We start from the raw sequence: 16734 nt of genomic DNA, 5'->3' as shown, positions 1-16734 counted from the left end.
GAAGAGACTGGATTTCCTCAAAGCTGTGGGCATAATTGACAAAGGACAACAGACTGTTCTTGCTGTGCCCCTCTGCCATAAAGACTCCTGCAGCCTCTTCCTGCTCAAGGTTTTTCATCAGGTAGATGGTGTACCCCATATCATTTTCAAGGAGCCACCGGAAGGACTTCCCCTTGTATTTGCCAAACTGCAGGATGTATTCACCAAAAACTTCACTCCTGTCCGAGATGTCACCTTGGACTGGTTGCCAGTCAAATTTAGAATTATTTTTTAAAATTTTAACTTTTGTTTTTAAATCTCTGCATAATCAAGCCCCATCATATCTCTCTGAGGCAATCTCTACTCATAAACCAAATAGGTCCCCAAGATCCAGTAATCTTGATCTCCTCTCTGTCCCTAGATCGAGGTTCCATTGCAGAGGTGATCGAGCCTTCGATGTTGCTGGTCCTATTCTATGGAACAAATTACCAGCTTCTTTTAGCGCTGCGCCCTCTTTGCCAGTATTTAAATATCAGCTTAAAAAACATCTTTTGTCAATAGCTTTTACCTAGCCATGTCAACTGTATTGCTATATTGTGTCTTGATGTTTTGTGGTTTCTTATTTGTTTTTTAGCTGTATTGTACAGCACTTTGGATCAACCGGTAGTTGTGTGGAAGTGCTTTATAAAGAAAGAAAGAAAGAAAGAAAGTCACCTCCTCTCTGACGGACCACAGTCAGAGCATTTTGTCTGACAAACTCCTCCTTCACTGGTGCCGACTCGTCCAGCAGAGACAGGTTATGATTGATCAGCCTGGCCTCCTCAGTTGACTCCTGAAGGAGAGTGGCCCCTTACGGAACACAACCTTAACTGTTCCTGAAAAAAACACAGCTTTTTTGGGCATGATGACCTGCAAGACAGAAAAAGCAGTATTTGTTCGATGTTAGTTAGAATAACCAAATTCAATGTGTTTTCTGGAATGCAACTGTACACTTTGTTTTCTGACATTCAAAAAACATTACACATAAAAACAGTCATGCAATCAATCAATCAATCAATAAATAAATACCCAAAAGTCACGGTCATTCATAGTTTAGCTTTTAAACCATCCAACTATGTGTTAGAGAGTAAACACTCCAACAGGACTGAAACTAATGCGATTTTAGAATAGTGTAATAGATGTAAATTAAAATAATTAAATTAAATTAATTAAAATAATGGTCATGTTCATTCACAGGTCAGCTTGTAATTAACCAGCGACATGTTAAAGAGAACAAACAAACACTCTCTCATAGGAGGGGTATTGTATTTAACACAAAAAGCATTACACAAAAACTAAAATTACAGTCATGTTCATTCATAGTTTAGCGTTTAAATCACCCAAACATGCGTTAGAGAGAAAAGCTGGTAGGGTAAAGTTGAGTAAAAGTCTCTCGTGCTGGCGTGTTGGCAGAGAAACTAACCTGATTTCAACATTAATGGAGATAAAACACATGCTGATGTGATGTAAAGTAACTTACCTTTGATCGCTGAGCTAAAAAGCGTTGAATAATAATTACGATAATGCTGAACAACAGTAATTCGGCAGCCTGCGATCTCTCTCTCCTGCTCGGCCGGAAGTAAAATGGCGATTTCTAATTTCCCGGCGGCGGAAAAGCTCGGAACAGCGCCACAGAGCGTCAGTGGCCAAAAGTATATCGCATCCGTAGTGGTTTAGCACAACCATTGGGAATGAATGGGAATCGGTTTAGGGCCGTTTAGCGAAACAATCCCCGGCCTCCGCCCCCTAGCATCAAGTTGGTTTCCTTCGTTAGCATTGCTAACATTATTAGCTTCATTCACAGTGCTGCTCACGAGTTAGCTCTACTACTCTGTGTTATTCGCCAGGTAGCGGCACTCACCTTTGAGTCGTCTTCGTAGGTCGAGGTAGGGGAGGCTTTTAGATACATTTTTTTGCATCCTCAACCATCAGCCCGGCTAGCTCAGTCGGTAGAGCATGAGACTCTTAATCTCAGGGTCGTGGGTTCGAGCCCCACGTTGGGCGCAAATGTTTTTCAGGTCTAGGACATGAACGATGCGCATGTAAAAATCTAAATCGAAACAATAGTTGGTGGGACTTTCCCCCAGGCCTTACTTAGGTCACGATATAAATCGACATTGTTATTAAACAATTAGCAATTTTTTACTGTTTTATGGCTTATCGCCTATGTGACTATCGCCATGTGTACAGTGTGATCCCACGATTACAGATCCCTGGTGGTCTAGTGGTTAGGATTCGGCGCTCTCACCGCCGCGGCCCGGGTTCGATTCCCGGTCAGGGAACGACGCTTTTACTGCCCTGGAAAAGAAACTGAAATGAAATTTCAGTTCTGGAAAACCCAGGAATATTTGTACTTTCCATTTTGTTACAAGCGAAAAAATGCCACACATTTATGGGATTCAAATACTGACCTGTGTTTTTCTAGTAAAGCCATAATTTCATCAGTCTTTAAATATTATTAAAGTCTAATAAGATCCTGTCCAAAACCTATAACTATATAATCTATAAATTGTTAAACCTTTTATATCCTAGCAATTCATGACATCTTATAAAAGCAATTCCACTACAATGAGAAACAAAAAAGGAGAAATGGGACATCCTTTGGCGTATCCCTCTGTTCACGGGAAATCTTTTGGATACAGAATCACAGACCTGTTAATACCTATTAATATATTTTTTTCTCCAAAGCCAAAAGTTTTCAAAGCATTGAGTAGAAACTATGTTGAAAACCTCATAAAAATCTGGAAACAAGATTAAAGCCTCAGATTATCAAAATAATTTAAAAAGTCCAAAAGTATTTTGTTTTAAACCATCGGCATATGTAAGGAACAAAAATCTTATTAATACACATTTAAGTTATCGGGCACCAATGATGTAGTAACGAGATCTTTGTCAGGTTTAGGAAATAGCGATATTAGTCCCTGTTTCATAGAAATAAACATTACTTTGCCTTCTACGCATCCAGCCAGTGTTTCGCCACTCTCACGGGGTTTGCAGATCTGCGTCCCCTGCCCGATTTGCGCGCACATGCGCACACATTTTTAGTCTCTATGACTCCGCCTGATCTGTTTCAGGCATGTGTGTCATTTCACGACATTTGTGACATTTCAAAATAAGTCATACACTGTATAGACCCCTTTGGTCTTCAAAGTAGGTATTATTTTCAATAAACCATGGTTTTATCAGCTTGTTTCAATCCCCAGCACCGCCAAGCTACCACTGCTGGGCCCTTGAGCAAGGCCCCTAACCCTCAACTGCTCGGATGTATAAAAAATGAGATTAAATGTAAGTCGCTCTGGATAAGGGCGTCTGCCAAATGCCATAAATGTAAATGTAAATGTTTCATGGAATAACCTGCTGGTTGTAAAAAGACCCGAGTAGCCTAGAAACCTGACGCTACTTGGTACTGATCTGACTGCGTTCCTTTTATTTAGGAATAGGCTAATAATAATAATAATAATAATAATAATAATAATAATCTTTATTTATAAAGAGTTTTTCTCAAACCCAAGATCACTTTACATCAGGATGATAATAAACAGTTCTTAAGTAACACATGGCTTATGGCTTGGCGACCTGTCACTGGCTACATGCTATCCTGTAAGTGGTGGTCTAGCTCTCTGTACTAGAGAGAAATTGAAGGTCTAAAAGTCTTTTGATACTTACAACTTTGTTGTTTGTGGGCATGTTTAAGATGTAATGTTTTACGATTACAACATCGAGAACATCGTGGCACTGACAACCAAGGTGTTGTCCAGCCAGGTGCCATAAATTCATTTGTAAGCTGAACAAAGTTAGCTAGATAAACATTACAGGCATCTCCTCAGTAAGACTGTGACCTAGCTATCTAGCTAGTTTCTTGATGTAGAGTTTAGGCAAGCTACATGCGATTGTTAAAACCATATAAATTAAACATGTTAGCTAACTAAGCCTGTTAAATTCTTAGTTAGCACGCCAGCTTCACTGATATGATTGCTAGTTACTTAGCTGACAGGAAGTGGGCACTGCAAAGACAGAGCTTCTCAGACCAGTTCTTCCTCCTAATGGCCTGTAACCACAGCCGCACTTCTGTTGGCTTGGAAGGGTGTCTGATTCGAGTGTATGTGCTAAAAATGAATGTGTTTATGAACACTTTTCTGATTTTGACACTTAACAGAACACCATAACGTTTTAGAAAACAAATTCTGGTATAGTCTTAAAAATCACTCTAAGCTCCCACTATGTTTTTGCAACCACGAGGTGCGACGTGAGAGTGACGTGTATCACTCGGAGGTGTATACGTCACAGAATGAACAACTGACATCAGTGTCCTTTTAAAATCTCACATGATACTGGCCACAGTCACTACTGTATCTGTATCTGTATCATTGTAGAAGCGTGTCAGAGCACGTGTCACACTCTGCCAGAACAATGTCGTCACCATGGCCGCCAGTTACAATAATACCACTGGAAGGCTGCTGCAGAGAGCTTGATCTTTGACCTTTTTATTGTGTTACTATGCTTGATTAATCATTTTAATTATTTAGAATTGTATTGAGTAGTGTGGTGTTGTGATAGGGTTTCTTGTGTGTTCTTGGGCTCCTTAATTAAAACCAAGGGTAAATTCAGTTCAGTTAAGTTTTATTTGTGTAGCGCTTTTAACAATGGACATTGTCACAAAGCAGCTTTACAGAAATATATAAATCCGGATATAAATTTAAAATTTATAAATTAAACGAACTGTTAAATGTCACTGTTTCATGATTAGGAAAATAATTATTAAGCTAATATAATTTTGTAGCACAGATTATTTAACTATATGAACTCAGTGAAGGGTATCATCTCACCGAAGACGTGCCACAGTTCTCCGTCTCCCATTGGCTGTCGCACGTGCACACGTCAGGTGTTCCGTCAAAAGTTCAAAACTGGTGAACTGTTTTAGCCGACGACGGAGCGTACTTTTTACTCATGGGCATGCGTTAGATCTGCCTTTGATGTTCTCGGTGAAAATCAATGGTAGTGATGCGTTTTTTGACGGATACAAAAAAAAAGATCTTTGTGAGCGTAGATTTTGAATTTTTTCACCGAGCAAATATTTCAATGTCCGGGTTTCATTTCATTTCTCCGTATTTGAAAAGAATCAGCCTCCTTCGAGCCGGATTCGAACCAGCGACCTAAGGATCTCCGTGTTATCCGCTACAGTCCTCCGCTCTACCAACTGAGCTATCGAAGGGCTCTGGCACGGTCCCACTGGAAGGACACATGAAGATAATAATGTACAAACTATGTCTATTCAAATGTTTATAGATCGTTGTGTACAAACCCACCCTGATTAGAGTTCACCCAGTTGAATATGCCTATCAGTTAAGCACAGCAAAGAACAGCAAATTATCAGCACGAAGCAGCACTGTCTTATTTTGTGGAGACAGAATCATGCCATAAGAAATTTGGCTAGTTAGAATATTTAGCCGACTAGTGGTCGAAAGGGGGATATTGGTTTGAACTCTATAAACTATGGTCTTTGCGCCCTCTAGCGGATAAAGACATACATTAAAACAGAGGGAGACAAATGTGTAACCCACCGGCAGCTGTTCAATACAGACCGCAATCATCATCAACAACAACAGCAGCATGAAGTTTATAACTTAAAGAAATATTTTTGAATTATTTTTTATTCTTTCCTTCCATTATAATTACTAATCGGGCATTATCAGATCCATAGAATAAATATGCTCAGCTCCCGAATTAATATCATAATATACACACCCTTCATGAAAATAAATAAATAAAATAAAAATGAATATATAAAACAGATCCATTGTGAAACACTGACTGTCATGGAGGTGGTGTTGATCTTGAACTTGACAGCCCCAAAAATCAAGCTATTCTGACTCTGACCTATTCTCTTTCTCTCTTTTTTGTTTTCCTCACCAACCTCCTCACTGTACAAAGGATAGTTTGCTCATGCCTCCTCTTTCTAGCATTTTTTTCTTCTGTTCCTGACTTTTTTTTTTTTTTTTTATTAAGGACATATCCATGATCATGTAGTGAAAACCAGGAAGCGCGGAAAACAACAGGAAAAAGGGTCAGAATTAATGATCATAAAGCACGATAAGAGTGAGAACACATGAGACCAATCAACATACAATAGAGCACTAAACCAATGACAGGGCAAAGGAGACAAGACTCTGATCAAAATAAAACGCACCTGGACAGTGATCAAAACCCAAACAAAAACACGGAAGAGCTGATTCGCGCTGAAAACCACAGCACGCGCTGAAGGGGGAATTACAGGACATAGCGCCGCCCTTAAGCGCACGTGCTGTTGTAATGACTTCATTCCCCACCACGGCACGTTCGACGTGGGAAGTGGGAAAAAAGCACGAGCGCCTCCACTAAAAATTGAAATCATAGAGGAATAAAATACTTGTGGACTGCTCTTATAGAATAACAATCAGCTTTGGGGTGGTAATGGTCCTCTGAAAATCACACCACACTGTCGTTGATTTTTTCCTCTTTGTACTTACTGGTGGATTATAATTTTTTTTTTCTATCAGTAATATCAGCTCAGTGTTAATGAAATGACTTTTGACAATTTAGATATTATGAACACCATGTAAAATATTTAACACATTTTATCCTTTGGAAATAAATTAATTAATCATTTAACAATTAAAAAATGTAATGCATATAAATATAAATAAATGTTTGTTTATTTGGAAGTGATTTATGTACTGCATGAATAATAATGTACAGTAAACAAATTTTCTAGTAGAATCATAAAGATAGAGTGAAGATAATTAACGACAGTATTACACAGCTTATACAGGATAAGCATATGGCAGTGACATCCAAAGGATGCAAGTTGTACAAGTGAATTTTACATGTCATCTGAGTCAGGAATGGACCCATGCACATTTCTCTAGGATGTTTAAAATCATTTGCCATGCAATCTACTTGCTTTGGACTTAGTGGCTGATATTTTATTGTTACTTTTGCCTCCTTGTGCTTTTTTGACTTCGTGTTTTTAAATTATCATTGGCGCTACACAATAGTTGCTGGATCTAAGCCAGGGTCATCTGGATCATCATTGGAGGATGATGAATCCAGAGACCATGTTTTTGATTGGCTCTTAAAGGTTTTAAGAGATGGATACAGCTTCTTAGCTTGGAGACAGTCATTGGAGTGTTGGAGTAAACAACTCAGTCAAAATAGAGTACACTGAATGAGGCCAATGAAATTGCTATCTGATTGAACAAGGTGCGTAGGCTAATGCTTTAATAATCCATTAACGACAAGAACAACAGACTTATGATTACTTCCACTTAGGGAATCTGCAGTGTGGAAAGAAAACACAGTTCAGGTTACACATTTAAAGCTACTGAAAATAATTGTGAGGTTGGGCTGACATTAAAGTAACATTATGAGGCAGATGCAGGATGTGAACTTACCTCATTAAAGTTGAGAAATTCGGTGAGGATGCAGATCATACAATAAAAATTGAGGTAAAACTTTGCCAAAAGCTTTATTTTATGGTTTATTCCTAAACAATAACCTTTAATACGTTTAACATTAGAAGACAAGTAAAGACATTATATATCTGTTTTACCAATGGATAATGTGTGCATTTCATGTTATTTTCAACAAGCAGTAACATGTTCACAGAAATCATGAAATGCTGAGCAACTTTACTGCTGTCACAAACTCTTCTTCTTGCTGTCTGTTTAAAAATCACACTTGCATGATGTTTTGCTGAGACAGACGTAATTTTAAACATGTGAAAAAACACAATCAGCTTGATTAAAATACTAAATATGTGGTCCGGACTCAAACGCTTTTCCTTGTTATAAATAATGACAATATTATACAGCTTACAGGATAATTGTTTTTGCAAAAGTGCCACACCTTCCTGTTGGCAATTCATATTTAAACGCTAGCCAATTTTAGGGCAGTGTTATTGCAAACCTTTAGCACAAACAATTTCTTATCACTGGAGTGTTTTTGTTTTGGTGGCCTAATCTAAATTACTCTGTATGCTGGTGTACAGAGGTGAATGCAGGAAAACAGGGTAGATATCACTTTTGAGCAGCAGCAGTGATCTGTGGTCACTTTTTTAGAATTGAGATTACTGTGAACCATAAATGAATTGGGGGAACATGTTCCTGGATGCTCAGCGATGTTTCCTGTTGGTCTGAGTTCAACTTATGGGATGGACTGGTATAAATGGCACCCTGGGACCTTCATTCAACAGATTACCCTGAACCTGCCAGAGAGATACGTCCTGAGACCTACAAATTGGTACTTTCTCTCTTTTTCTTATTGAAATTGATGTGCATTTTTATCCTAGTCTAAGCTTGACAGGGAACATAAAACACTATATTGTGAAGTTTCTATCTGGATCGAGAATGAATGGGAGGTAGAACCTTATAATACTACGATCACAAGGAGAGAAAGAGGATGGACGTGTTGAACTGAAAGTGTTTGATTTGAATCACATTTGGAACAATTTTATTTATTTTTCTTTTCCACTATAGCTGCAGTCATCATCATCATGAAAGTTTGGATTGTGTGTGTGCTGCTGTGTGCTGCCTTTACACTGAGGACCGCTGCAGGTGAGACAACAAGAATTACTAAATATAGTAACACACTTCACCTGCTATGGACCAGGGATGAGGTGATTTTTTTTTATTGTGACTTGTTAAGTGTTGTTTGCAATGTTACTAACATATATGTTGTTTCTGTAGCTGCAGCAATTGAGATTGAGCCTGAGCAGAATCAGAAACTTCCAGGTTAGTGACCATCAAGAGTGAACAGTTTGGGATATAATGAAACACTCTAATGAATATTTCTTAGATTGTGTTATTATCATCATGTTAATGACAAAGGCAGTTCCTGGTAGTTTCTAACAAATAAATATATTTATTTATTCATTCTTTCACTCTTAAATTCTTAAACTGGTTAATTTCTCCAGAGGAAGCTACTGAGCTGGTTGTTGAGAAGTTGATTGATGCAGGTCAGTATATTGGTATATTAGTTCTTCTTGCTATAGACACACTTGCTTGTGATGCTTTAAAAACCCTAAATAAGACTGTAGTAATAAGTTAACACGTTTCTTTTCAGCTGAAGATAAGGAGGAAGCTCTCAGACAAAATGCTGTTGAAGGTAATTTTAATGACCAAATGACACAATTGTTTAAACAAATTGAATTTTTTTTTTTTTACAGTAAATTCTGATAGAAATACAGTATGCATGGAACAGAGATGTATATTATTGTTCACAGATAAGTCAGGCTACTGTCCAACTGGCTGGTTTAGACACAGAACACGCTGCTTTCTGCTTGTGAGGTCAACTCTGTCCTGGCAAAATGCTGAGGTAAATATTTGATCAATTATAGCCAGAATCTTAAAATGCAGAAGGTTACACCTTCGAAAGATGGTGTGTGAAGAACAGGAAGCTTAAGATACAGGAGGATTAAAGGAAAGAAGGAACTGATGAATGAAGAAAGTTTTATAAATGAAGCATTTGTGTATGACAATGTCTGATTAGTTTCAGGGCTGTGTTGATTTTATTTTTGTATTTTTCCATTTATGTCATTAGGCACGGTGTGTAGCTGAACAGGCAAGTTTGGCATCTGTACACAACGCTGATGAATATAAGTTCCTGCAGAGTTTGCTTCAAATTGCTGGCATATCACAGGCTTGGATTGGCGCGTACAACTTCCAGGTAATAAACATTGTAATGGCCTCTGAATGGCATCTGAATTAATCTAGAGAATTTACACAGCTGAAATTATAAAATGTTGAATGACTACAATGGTCTAAAAATGACCAAATAAGGAAATAATTAAGCCATTTATGTTGCTGTAAATTGATGTTATGAGTATGTAATACATAAGATTGTGTATTGTGTAGGGAACATGGTGGTGGATTGACAGAGCTCGGTTCTCCTACACTAACTGGTACACAGTGAGCAGTGTGACCAGCTACCCATGTGGTTTCATGAGGAGCAATGGTAAAGTTCATCTTCTACTGATTCACGTTGTTGCATGCTTTCATTCACATTAAAAGTGATTCTAATGTTTGTGTTTTCTCTTGTTTCAGTTGGCTGGTCTAACACTAACTGTGCAAATGGATATGCATACTTCTGTTCTATTGACCCAAGCATATGCTAATGTACATAAATGAGTAAATGTATATAGGTAAATCAAAGATCATTTGATATCATTATGTGAAACACAAATTCTTATTTGTTTTGGGAGCCCTTGATTGATGAACATTGTTTTTATGTTGCTTAATAAATAAAACAACCATTTTCCTACTTGAAATAATTGTGTAATGCTCATTTTGTGTGAAATGGAAAGGGCTCTTAATGATCCTTGTGTTTTTGCATTAGAAGCATATTTAGCCTAAAATCATATTCAGCATGAAAAAGTTAGTTAGAAAAGTGGACAACGCTAGACATGCAAAATAGAATTACACACTTAGGAAACTACCACAGGTTAAAACTAACTACACAGGTTACCTGGTATTGATTGTACCAAGCAATAAATCAGAAACACTTGACAGATTACTTCAGAATCGTTTCATTTTACTACTTTCTGCACGTATTGTACCTGCAACCCGATCACTTCCACCACTGGCCCTGCTTGAGATTTAGTATTCTAGAAAGTAGTTAACAGAAGCATTCACAGAAACTCAACAAAGAATGTTTACTGATATGAAAAATGGATTCTATGCTGATTGTGATCTTTCTAGATGCTGTGTTTCCATACAGTAAACATAAACATTTGAAATACATGAATTAAATCAGAAGAATTAGAAGAAAGTGGGGAGTTGATGGCACCTAAGAAAACAAATAAATGACAACAATAATGCAAAAATGATGAGAAAGTAAAATAAAAAAACAACATAAAGTGTCTTAGTAAGGTGTTGGGCCAGCATGAGCCGCCAGAACAGCTTCAGTGTGCCTTGGCTTAGATTCTACAAGTCTCTGGAACTGTACTGGAGAGATGAACACCATTCATCCAAAAGATATTCCCTCAATTTGTGTCTTCATGATGATGATGATGGAGATCACTGTCTAACACAGTCTAGGTGTTCAACTGGGCTGAGATCTGGTGACTGTTTAGATATCACTCTATCTAACCATAAGTATAGATTGACGATCATTATTGACAATGTTTTACAGCTTACAGGAATCTGTTTTTGGTTATTTTAAAGGTGCCGCATCTTCCTGAAGCTGATTTATGTATAAAATCTTTTTTGCTCTTCAAGCGAGCGAAAAATTTGACGCTGTTGACATGCAGCCTAATAATTGTAATTGTCTCGCTGATAGTTCAAACCGAATAAAACATTCACGTAAACAACTCAGTCAGAATAGAGTACACTGAATGAGGCCAATGAAATTGCTATCTGATTGAACAAGGTGCGTAGGCTAATGCTTTAATAATCCATTAACGACAAGAACAATAAACTTATGATTACTTCCACTTAGGGAATCTGCAGTGTGGAAAGAAAACACAGTTCAGGTTACACATTTAAAGCTACTGAAAATAATTGTGAGGTTGGGCTGACATTAAAGTAACATTATGAGGCAGATGCAGGATGTGAACTTACTTCATTAAAGTTGAGAAATTCGGTGAGGATGCAGATCATACAATAAAAATTGAGGTAAAACTTTGCCAAAAGCTTTATTTTATGGTTTATTCCTAAACAATAACCTTTAATACGTTTAACATTAGAAGACAAGTAAAGACATTATATATCTGTTTTACCAATGGATAATGTGTGCATTTCATGTTATTTTCAACAAGCAGTAACATGTTCACAGAAATCATGAAATGCTGAGCAACTTTACTGCTGTCACAAACTCTTCTTCTTGCTGTCTGTTTAAAAATCACACTTGCATGATGTTTTGCTGAGACAGACGTAATTTTAAACATGTGAAAAAACACAATCGGCTTGATTAAAATACTAAATATGTGGTCCGGACTCAAACGCTTTTCCTTGTTATAAATAATGACAATATTATACAGCGTACAGGATAATTGTTTTTGCAAAAGTGCCACACCTTCCTGTTGGCAATTCATATTTAAACGCTAGCCAATTTTAGGGCAGTGTTATTGCAAACCTTTAGCACAAACAATTTCTTATCACTGGAGTGTTTTTGTTTTGGTGGCCTAATCTAAATTACTCTGTATGCTGGTGTACAGAGGTGAATGCAGGAAAACAGGGTAGATATCACTTTTGAGCAGCAGCAGTGATCTGTGGTCACTTTTTTAGAATTGAGATTACTGTGAACCATAAATGAATTGGGGGAACATGTTCCTGGATGCTCAGCGATGTTTCCTGTTGGACTGAGTTCAACTTATGGGATGGACTGGTATAAATGGCACCCTGGGACCTTCATTCAACAGATTACCCTGAACCTGCCAGAGAGATACGTCCTGAGACCTACAAATTGGTACTTTCTCTCTTTTTCTTATTGAAATTGATGTGCATTTTTATCCTAGTCTAAGCTTGACAGGGAACATAAAACACTATATTGTGAAGTTTCTATCTGGATCGAGAATGAATGGGAGGTAGAACCTTATAATACTACGATCACAAGGAGAGAAAGAGGATGGACGTGTTGAACTGAAAGTGTTTGATTTGAATCACATTTGGAACAATTTTATTTATTTTTCTTTTTCACCATAGCTGCAGTCATCATCATCATGAAAGTTTGGATTGTGTGTGTGCTGCTGTGTGCTGCCTTTACACTGAGGACCGCTGCAGGTGAGACAACAAGAATTACTAAATATAGTAACACACTTCACCTGTTATGGACCAGTGATGAGGTGATTTTTTTTTTATTGTGACTTGTTAAGTGTTGTTTGCAATGTTACTAACATATATGTTGTTTCTGTAGCTGCAGCAATTGAGATTGAGCCTGAGCAGAATCAGAAACTTCCAGGTTAGTGACCATCAAGAGTGAACAGTTTGGGATATAATGAAACACTCTAATGAATATTTCTTAGATTGTGTTATTATCATCATGTTAATGACAAAGGCAGTTCCTGGTAGTTTCTAACAAATAAATATATTTATTTATTCATTCTTTCACTCTTAAATTCTTAAACTGGTTAATTTCTCCAGAGGAAGCTACTGAGCTGGTTGTTGAGAAGTTGATTGATGCAGGTCAGTATATTGGTATATTAGTTCTTCTTGCTATAGACACACTTGCTTGTGATGCTTTAAAAACCCTAAATAAGACTGTAGTAATAAGTTAACACGTTTCTTTTCAGCTGAAGATAAGGAGGAAGCTCTCAGACAAAATGCTGTTGAAGGTAATTTTAATGACCAAATGACACAATTGTTTAAACAAATTGAATTTTTTTTTTTTTTACAGTAAATTCTGATAGAAATACAGTATGCATGGAACAGAGATGTATATTATTGTTCACAGATAAGTCAGGCTACTGTCCAACTGGCTGGTTTAGACACAGAACACGCTGCTTTCTGCTTGTGAGGTCAACTCTGTCCTGGCAAAATGCTGAGGTAAATATTTGATCAATTATAGCCAGAATCTTAAAATGCAGAAGGTTACACCTTCGAAAGATGGTGTGTGAAGAACAGGAAGCTTAAGATACAGGAGGATTAAAGGAAAGAAGGAACTGATGAATGAAGAAAGTTTTATAAATGAAGCATTTGTGTATGACAATGTCTGATTAGTTTCAGGGCTGTGTTGATTTTATTTTTGTATTTTTCCATTTATGTCATTAGGCACGGTGTGTAGCTGAACAGGCAAGTTTGGCATCTGTACACAACGCTGATGAATATAAGTTCCTGCAGAGTTTGCTTCAAATTGCTGGCATATCACAGGCTTGGATTGGCGCGTACAACTTCCAGGTAATAAACATTGTAATGGCCTCTGAATGGCATCTGAATTAATCTAGAGAATTTACACAGCTGAAATTATAAAATGTTGAATGACTACAATGGTCTAAAAATGACCAAATAAGGAAATAATTAAGCCATTTATGTTGCTGTAAATTGATGTTATGAGTATGTAATACATAAGATTGTGTATTGTGTAGGGAACATGGTGGTGGATTGACAGAGCTCGGTTCTCCTACACTAACTGGTACACAGTGAGCAGTGTGACCAGCTACCCATGTGGTTTCATGAGGAGCAATGGTAAAGTTCATCTTCTACTGATTCACGTTGTTGCATGCTTTCATTCACATTAAAAGTGATTCTAATGTTTGTGTTTTCTCTTGTTTCAGTTGGCTGGTCTAACACTAACTGTGCAAATGGATATGCATACTTCTGTTCTATTGACCCAAGCATATGCTAATGTACATAAATGAGTAAATGTATATAGGTAAATCAAAGATCATTTGATATCATTATGTGAAACACAAATTCTTATTTGTTTTGGGAGCCCTTGATTGATGAACATTGTTTTTATGTTGCTTAATAAATAAAACAACCATTTTCCTACTTGAAATAATTGTGTAATGCTCATTTTGTGTGAAATGGAAAGGGCTCTTAATGATCCTTGTGTTTTTGCATTAGAAGCATATTTAGCCTAAAATCATATTCAGCATGAAAAAGTTAGTTAGAAAAGTGGACAACGCTAGACATGCAAAATAGAATTACACACTTAGGAAACTACCACAGGTTAAAACTAACTACACAGGTTACCTGGTATTGATTGTACCTAGCAATAAATCAGAAACACTTGACAGATTACTTCAGAATCGTTTCATTTTACTACTTTCTGCACGTATTGTACCTGCAACCCGATCACTTCCACCACTGGCCCTGCTTGAGATTTAGTATTCTAGAAAGTAGTTAACAGAAGCATTCACAGAAACTCAACAAAGAATGTTTACTGATATGAAAAATGGATTCTATGCTGATTGTGATCTTTCTAGATGCTGTGTTTCCATACAGTAAACATAAACATTTGAAATACATGAATTAAATCAGAAGAATTAGAAGAAAGTGGGGAGTTGATGGCACCTAAGAAAACAAATAAATGACAACAATAATGCAAAAATGATGAGAAAGTAAAATAAAAAAACAACATAAAGTGTCTTAGTAAGGTGTTGGGCCAGCATGAGCCGCCAGAACAGCTTCAGTGTGCCTTGGCTTAGATTCTACAAGTCTCTGGAACTGTATTGGAGAGATGAACACCGTTCATCCAAAAGATATTCCCTCAATGTGTGTCTTCATGATGATGATGGAGATCACTGTCTATCATACTCTATCTAACCGAAAATATTGAGTGTAGATCATTATTGACAATACTATACAGTTTACAGGAATCTATTTATGGTTAAAGTAAATGTGCTGCAACTTCCTGTAATTGATTTACATATAAAACATTTTTTGCTCTTCAAGAAAGAGAAAAAGTGTCACTGTTGACATGCTGCCTAATAATCCTAATTACAGTCCCCTCCAAAAGTATTGGAATGGCAAGGCCAATTCTTTTGCTTTTTTTCTTTTACTTAAGGCATTTGGGTTTGAGATCAGTACTTTCAGAGTGGACTGTATCTCACTAATAGTTCATTAATAATAAAAAACCTTCATGTAAACTACTCAATCAAAATAGTGTAAACTGATAAAGATCAATAACATTTCTATCTTGAACAAGGTGGGTAGGCTAATGCTTTAATCTGTTAAAAAGAACAAGAAGAATCATGCAAATCTTGGCACTTTATGTTATTTTAAAACAAGCAGAAACCTGTGCACAGAATTGATGAAATACAACTTTACTGCTATCACAAACAATGTCCATTAATTTAAAATATATAAAAAAAACAAAACACAAGCAGCATGATATAAATCTAAACATGCTTTAAACATAAAAACTGCTGTAAACATAAAACATAACTCTCATCGAGGTTCCATAACATTAAGTGTAACTATAAATGGATAAAATATATGACGTTGTTCTTTAATAAATAAAAAAAACTTTTAATCATAGCTGTGGTAAGGGGAATAAAATACTTTGGTTCTACTCTAATAATCAACTTTGTGGTTCTCTGTAAATCACACCCCCTTGTCACTGATTATTTTCCCATAATAATAAATGGCTATTAGTGAATAATAAAATTTTTTTTTGTATCAGTCCCATTAGCATCATTTTAATGATCTCATCTTTGAAGTTTTAAATATTATAAAGCACTATGTAATTTTTTAAACTTATTTTTTCTGGTAACTCTTTACAATACTGTTCAATAACTCATAGGGAACTATTCAGGAACAAATGAGTAGACCTTCCTTAATCCATACCATATCTTATTTATGTTAACTACTAAGAACTACTAGTTAATTCCTCAGTAAGTATGTTAGTAGAAGTTCACTATTAACTATGCAGTAATTTCTGAGTATTAAGCAGTAATTACTGAGCCTTACATTTCTTCTGCAGAACTCCTAGCTAAATAAGGCTCTTTATAATAACTACTGATTAATTACTGATCACACCGCCATTAATTCCCAGCAGCTAGGTCTCACCTTCCTCCTCGAGACCTACTACCTTAATATACCTCAAACTATTCCAATACTGCAGTGTCTAAAATGCAAATGCTTATATTAGTTATTATAGGTCTCCTCAGAGCAGCACCAGGTTGAGTGTTCTTGTTTATCTCAGGCATCTCCAAGAAGATGCTCATGAGCTACCAGTAGCTCCCTGCCTGTATTTGAGTAAGTCACCAAAAGGTGATGGAGAAAAAAAAATCCAACAATC

At 36.7% G+C, this 16734-nt stretch overlaps 2 protein-coding genes and 3 non-coding genes across 7 annotated transcripts; 4 read left to right on the top strand and 1 right to left on the bottom strand.

The window, feature by feature from the left end:
- The first annotated feature begins 1949 nt into the window (after positions 1–1949).
- On the top strand, positions 1950–2022 carry trnak-cuu (transfer RNA lysine (anticodon CUU)). Its single transcript has one exon. It is a non-coding gene; the product is annotated as a tRNA-Lys (tRNA).
- Positions 2023–2228: 206 nt separating this feature from the next.
- trnae-cuc (transfer RNA glutamic acid (anticodon CUC)) lies at positions 2229–2300 on the top strand. The gene has a single exon. It is a non-coding gene; the product is annotated as a tRNA-Glu (tRNA).
- A 2843-nt stretch (positions 2301–5143) lies between these two features.
- trnay-gua (transfer RNA tyrosine (anticodon GUA)) lies at positions 5144–5230 on the bottom strand. Its single transcript is given in 2 exon segments — positions 5144–5179; positions 5194–5230. It is a non-coding gene; the product is annotated as a tRNA-Tyr (tRNA).
- A 2886-nt stretch (positions 5231–8116) lies between these two features.
- LOC113539135 (ladderlectin-like) lies at positions 8117–10314 on the top strand. Of its 2 annotated transcripts, none has more exons than XM_026934693.2 (9): positions 8117–8295; positions 8532–8609; positions 8742–8786; positions 8969–9010; positions 9118–9159; positions 9278–9369; positions 9595–9720; positions 9909–10008; positions 10098–10314. In XM_026934693.2, the coding sequence occupies exons 2-9, from the start codon at positions 8549–8551 to the stop codon at positions 10166–10168; spliced, it is 579 nt and encodes a 192-aa protein (XP_026790494.1). In that variant the 5' UTR covers positions 8117–8295; positions 8532–8548; the 3' UTR covers positions 10169–10314. The 2 variants fall into 2 exon arrangements, with proteins under 2 accessions (XP_026790494.1, XP_053088798.1); XM_053232823.1 differs by having other exon boundaries at positions 8206–8311; positions 8541–8609.
- Positions 10315–12317: 2003 nt separating this feature from the next.
- Positions 12318–14480, top strand: LOC117596888 (ladderlectin-like). 2 transcript variants are annotated; one of them, XM_053232825.1, is made up of 9 exons: positions 12318–12459; positions 12696–12773; positions 12907–12951; positions 13134–13175; positions 13283–13324; positions 13444–13535; positions 13761–13886; positions 14075–14174; positions 14264–14480. In XM_053232825.1, exons 2-9 carry the CDS (start codon positions 12713–12715, stop codon positions 14332–14334), a joined length of 579 nt encoding a protein of 192 aa, XP_053088800.1. In that variant the 5' UTR covers positions 12318–12459; positions 12696–12712; the 3' UTR covers positions 14335–14480. The 2 variants fall into 2 exon arrangements, with proteins under 2 accessions (XP_053088800.1, XP_053088801.1); XM_053232826.1 differs by having other exon boundaries at positions 12370–12475; positions 12705–12773.
- The last annotated feature ends 2254 nt before the right edge of the window (positions 14481–16734 follow it).

The sequence above is a fragment of the Pangasianodon hypophthalmus genome, chromosome 3 (genome assembly GCF_027358585.1).
Source record: "Pangasianodon hypophthalmus isolate fPanHyp1 chromosome 3, fPanHyp1.pri, whole genome shotgun sequence".
NCBI classification, from domain to species: domain Eukaryota; kingdom Metazoa; phylum Chordata; class Actinopteri; order Siluriformes; family Pangasiidae; genus Pangasianodon; species Pangasianodon hypophthalmus.
Note: the sequence above shows the minus strand (reverse complement) of the source record. Positions and strands in the feature narration are given on the sequence as shown.

Bases quoted from the DNA above. Each gene is read 5' to 3' on its own strand.
- LOC113539135 (XM_053232823.1), top strand. From the start codon at position 8,221: ATGGCACCCTGGGACCTTCATTCAACAGATTACCCTGAACCTGCCAGA. The intron at 9,370-9,594 runs GTAAATATTTGA...TTATGTCATTAG, and splicing joins TGTCCTGGCAAAATGCTGAG to GCACGGTGTGTAGCTGAACA. The intron at 9,721-9,908 runs GTAATAAACATT...TGTATTGTGTAG, and splicing joins TTGGCGCGTACAACTTCCAG to GGAACATGGTGGTGGATTGA.
- LOC117596888 (XM_053232826.1), top strand. From the start codon at position 12,385: ATGGCACCCTGGGACCTTCATTCAACAGATTACCCTGAACCTGCCAGA. The intron at 12,476-12,704 runs TCTTATTGAAAT...TAGCTGCAGTCA, and splicing joins ATTGGTACTTTCTCTCTTTT to TCATCATCATGAAAGTTTGG. The intron at 13,887-14,074 runs GTAATAAACATT...TGTATTGTGTAG, and splicing joins TTGGCGCGTACAACTTCCAG to GGAACATGGTGGTGGATTGA.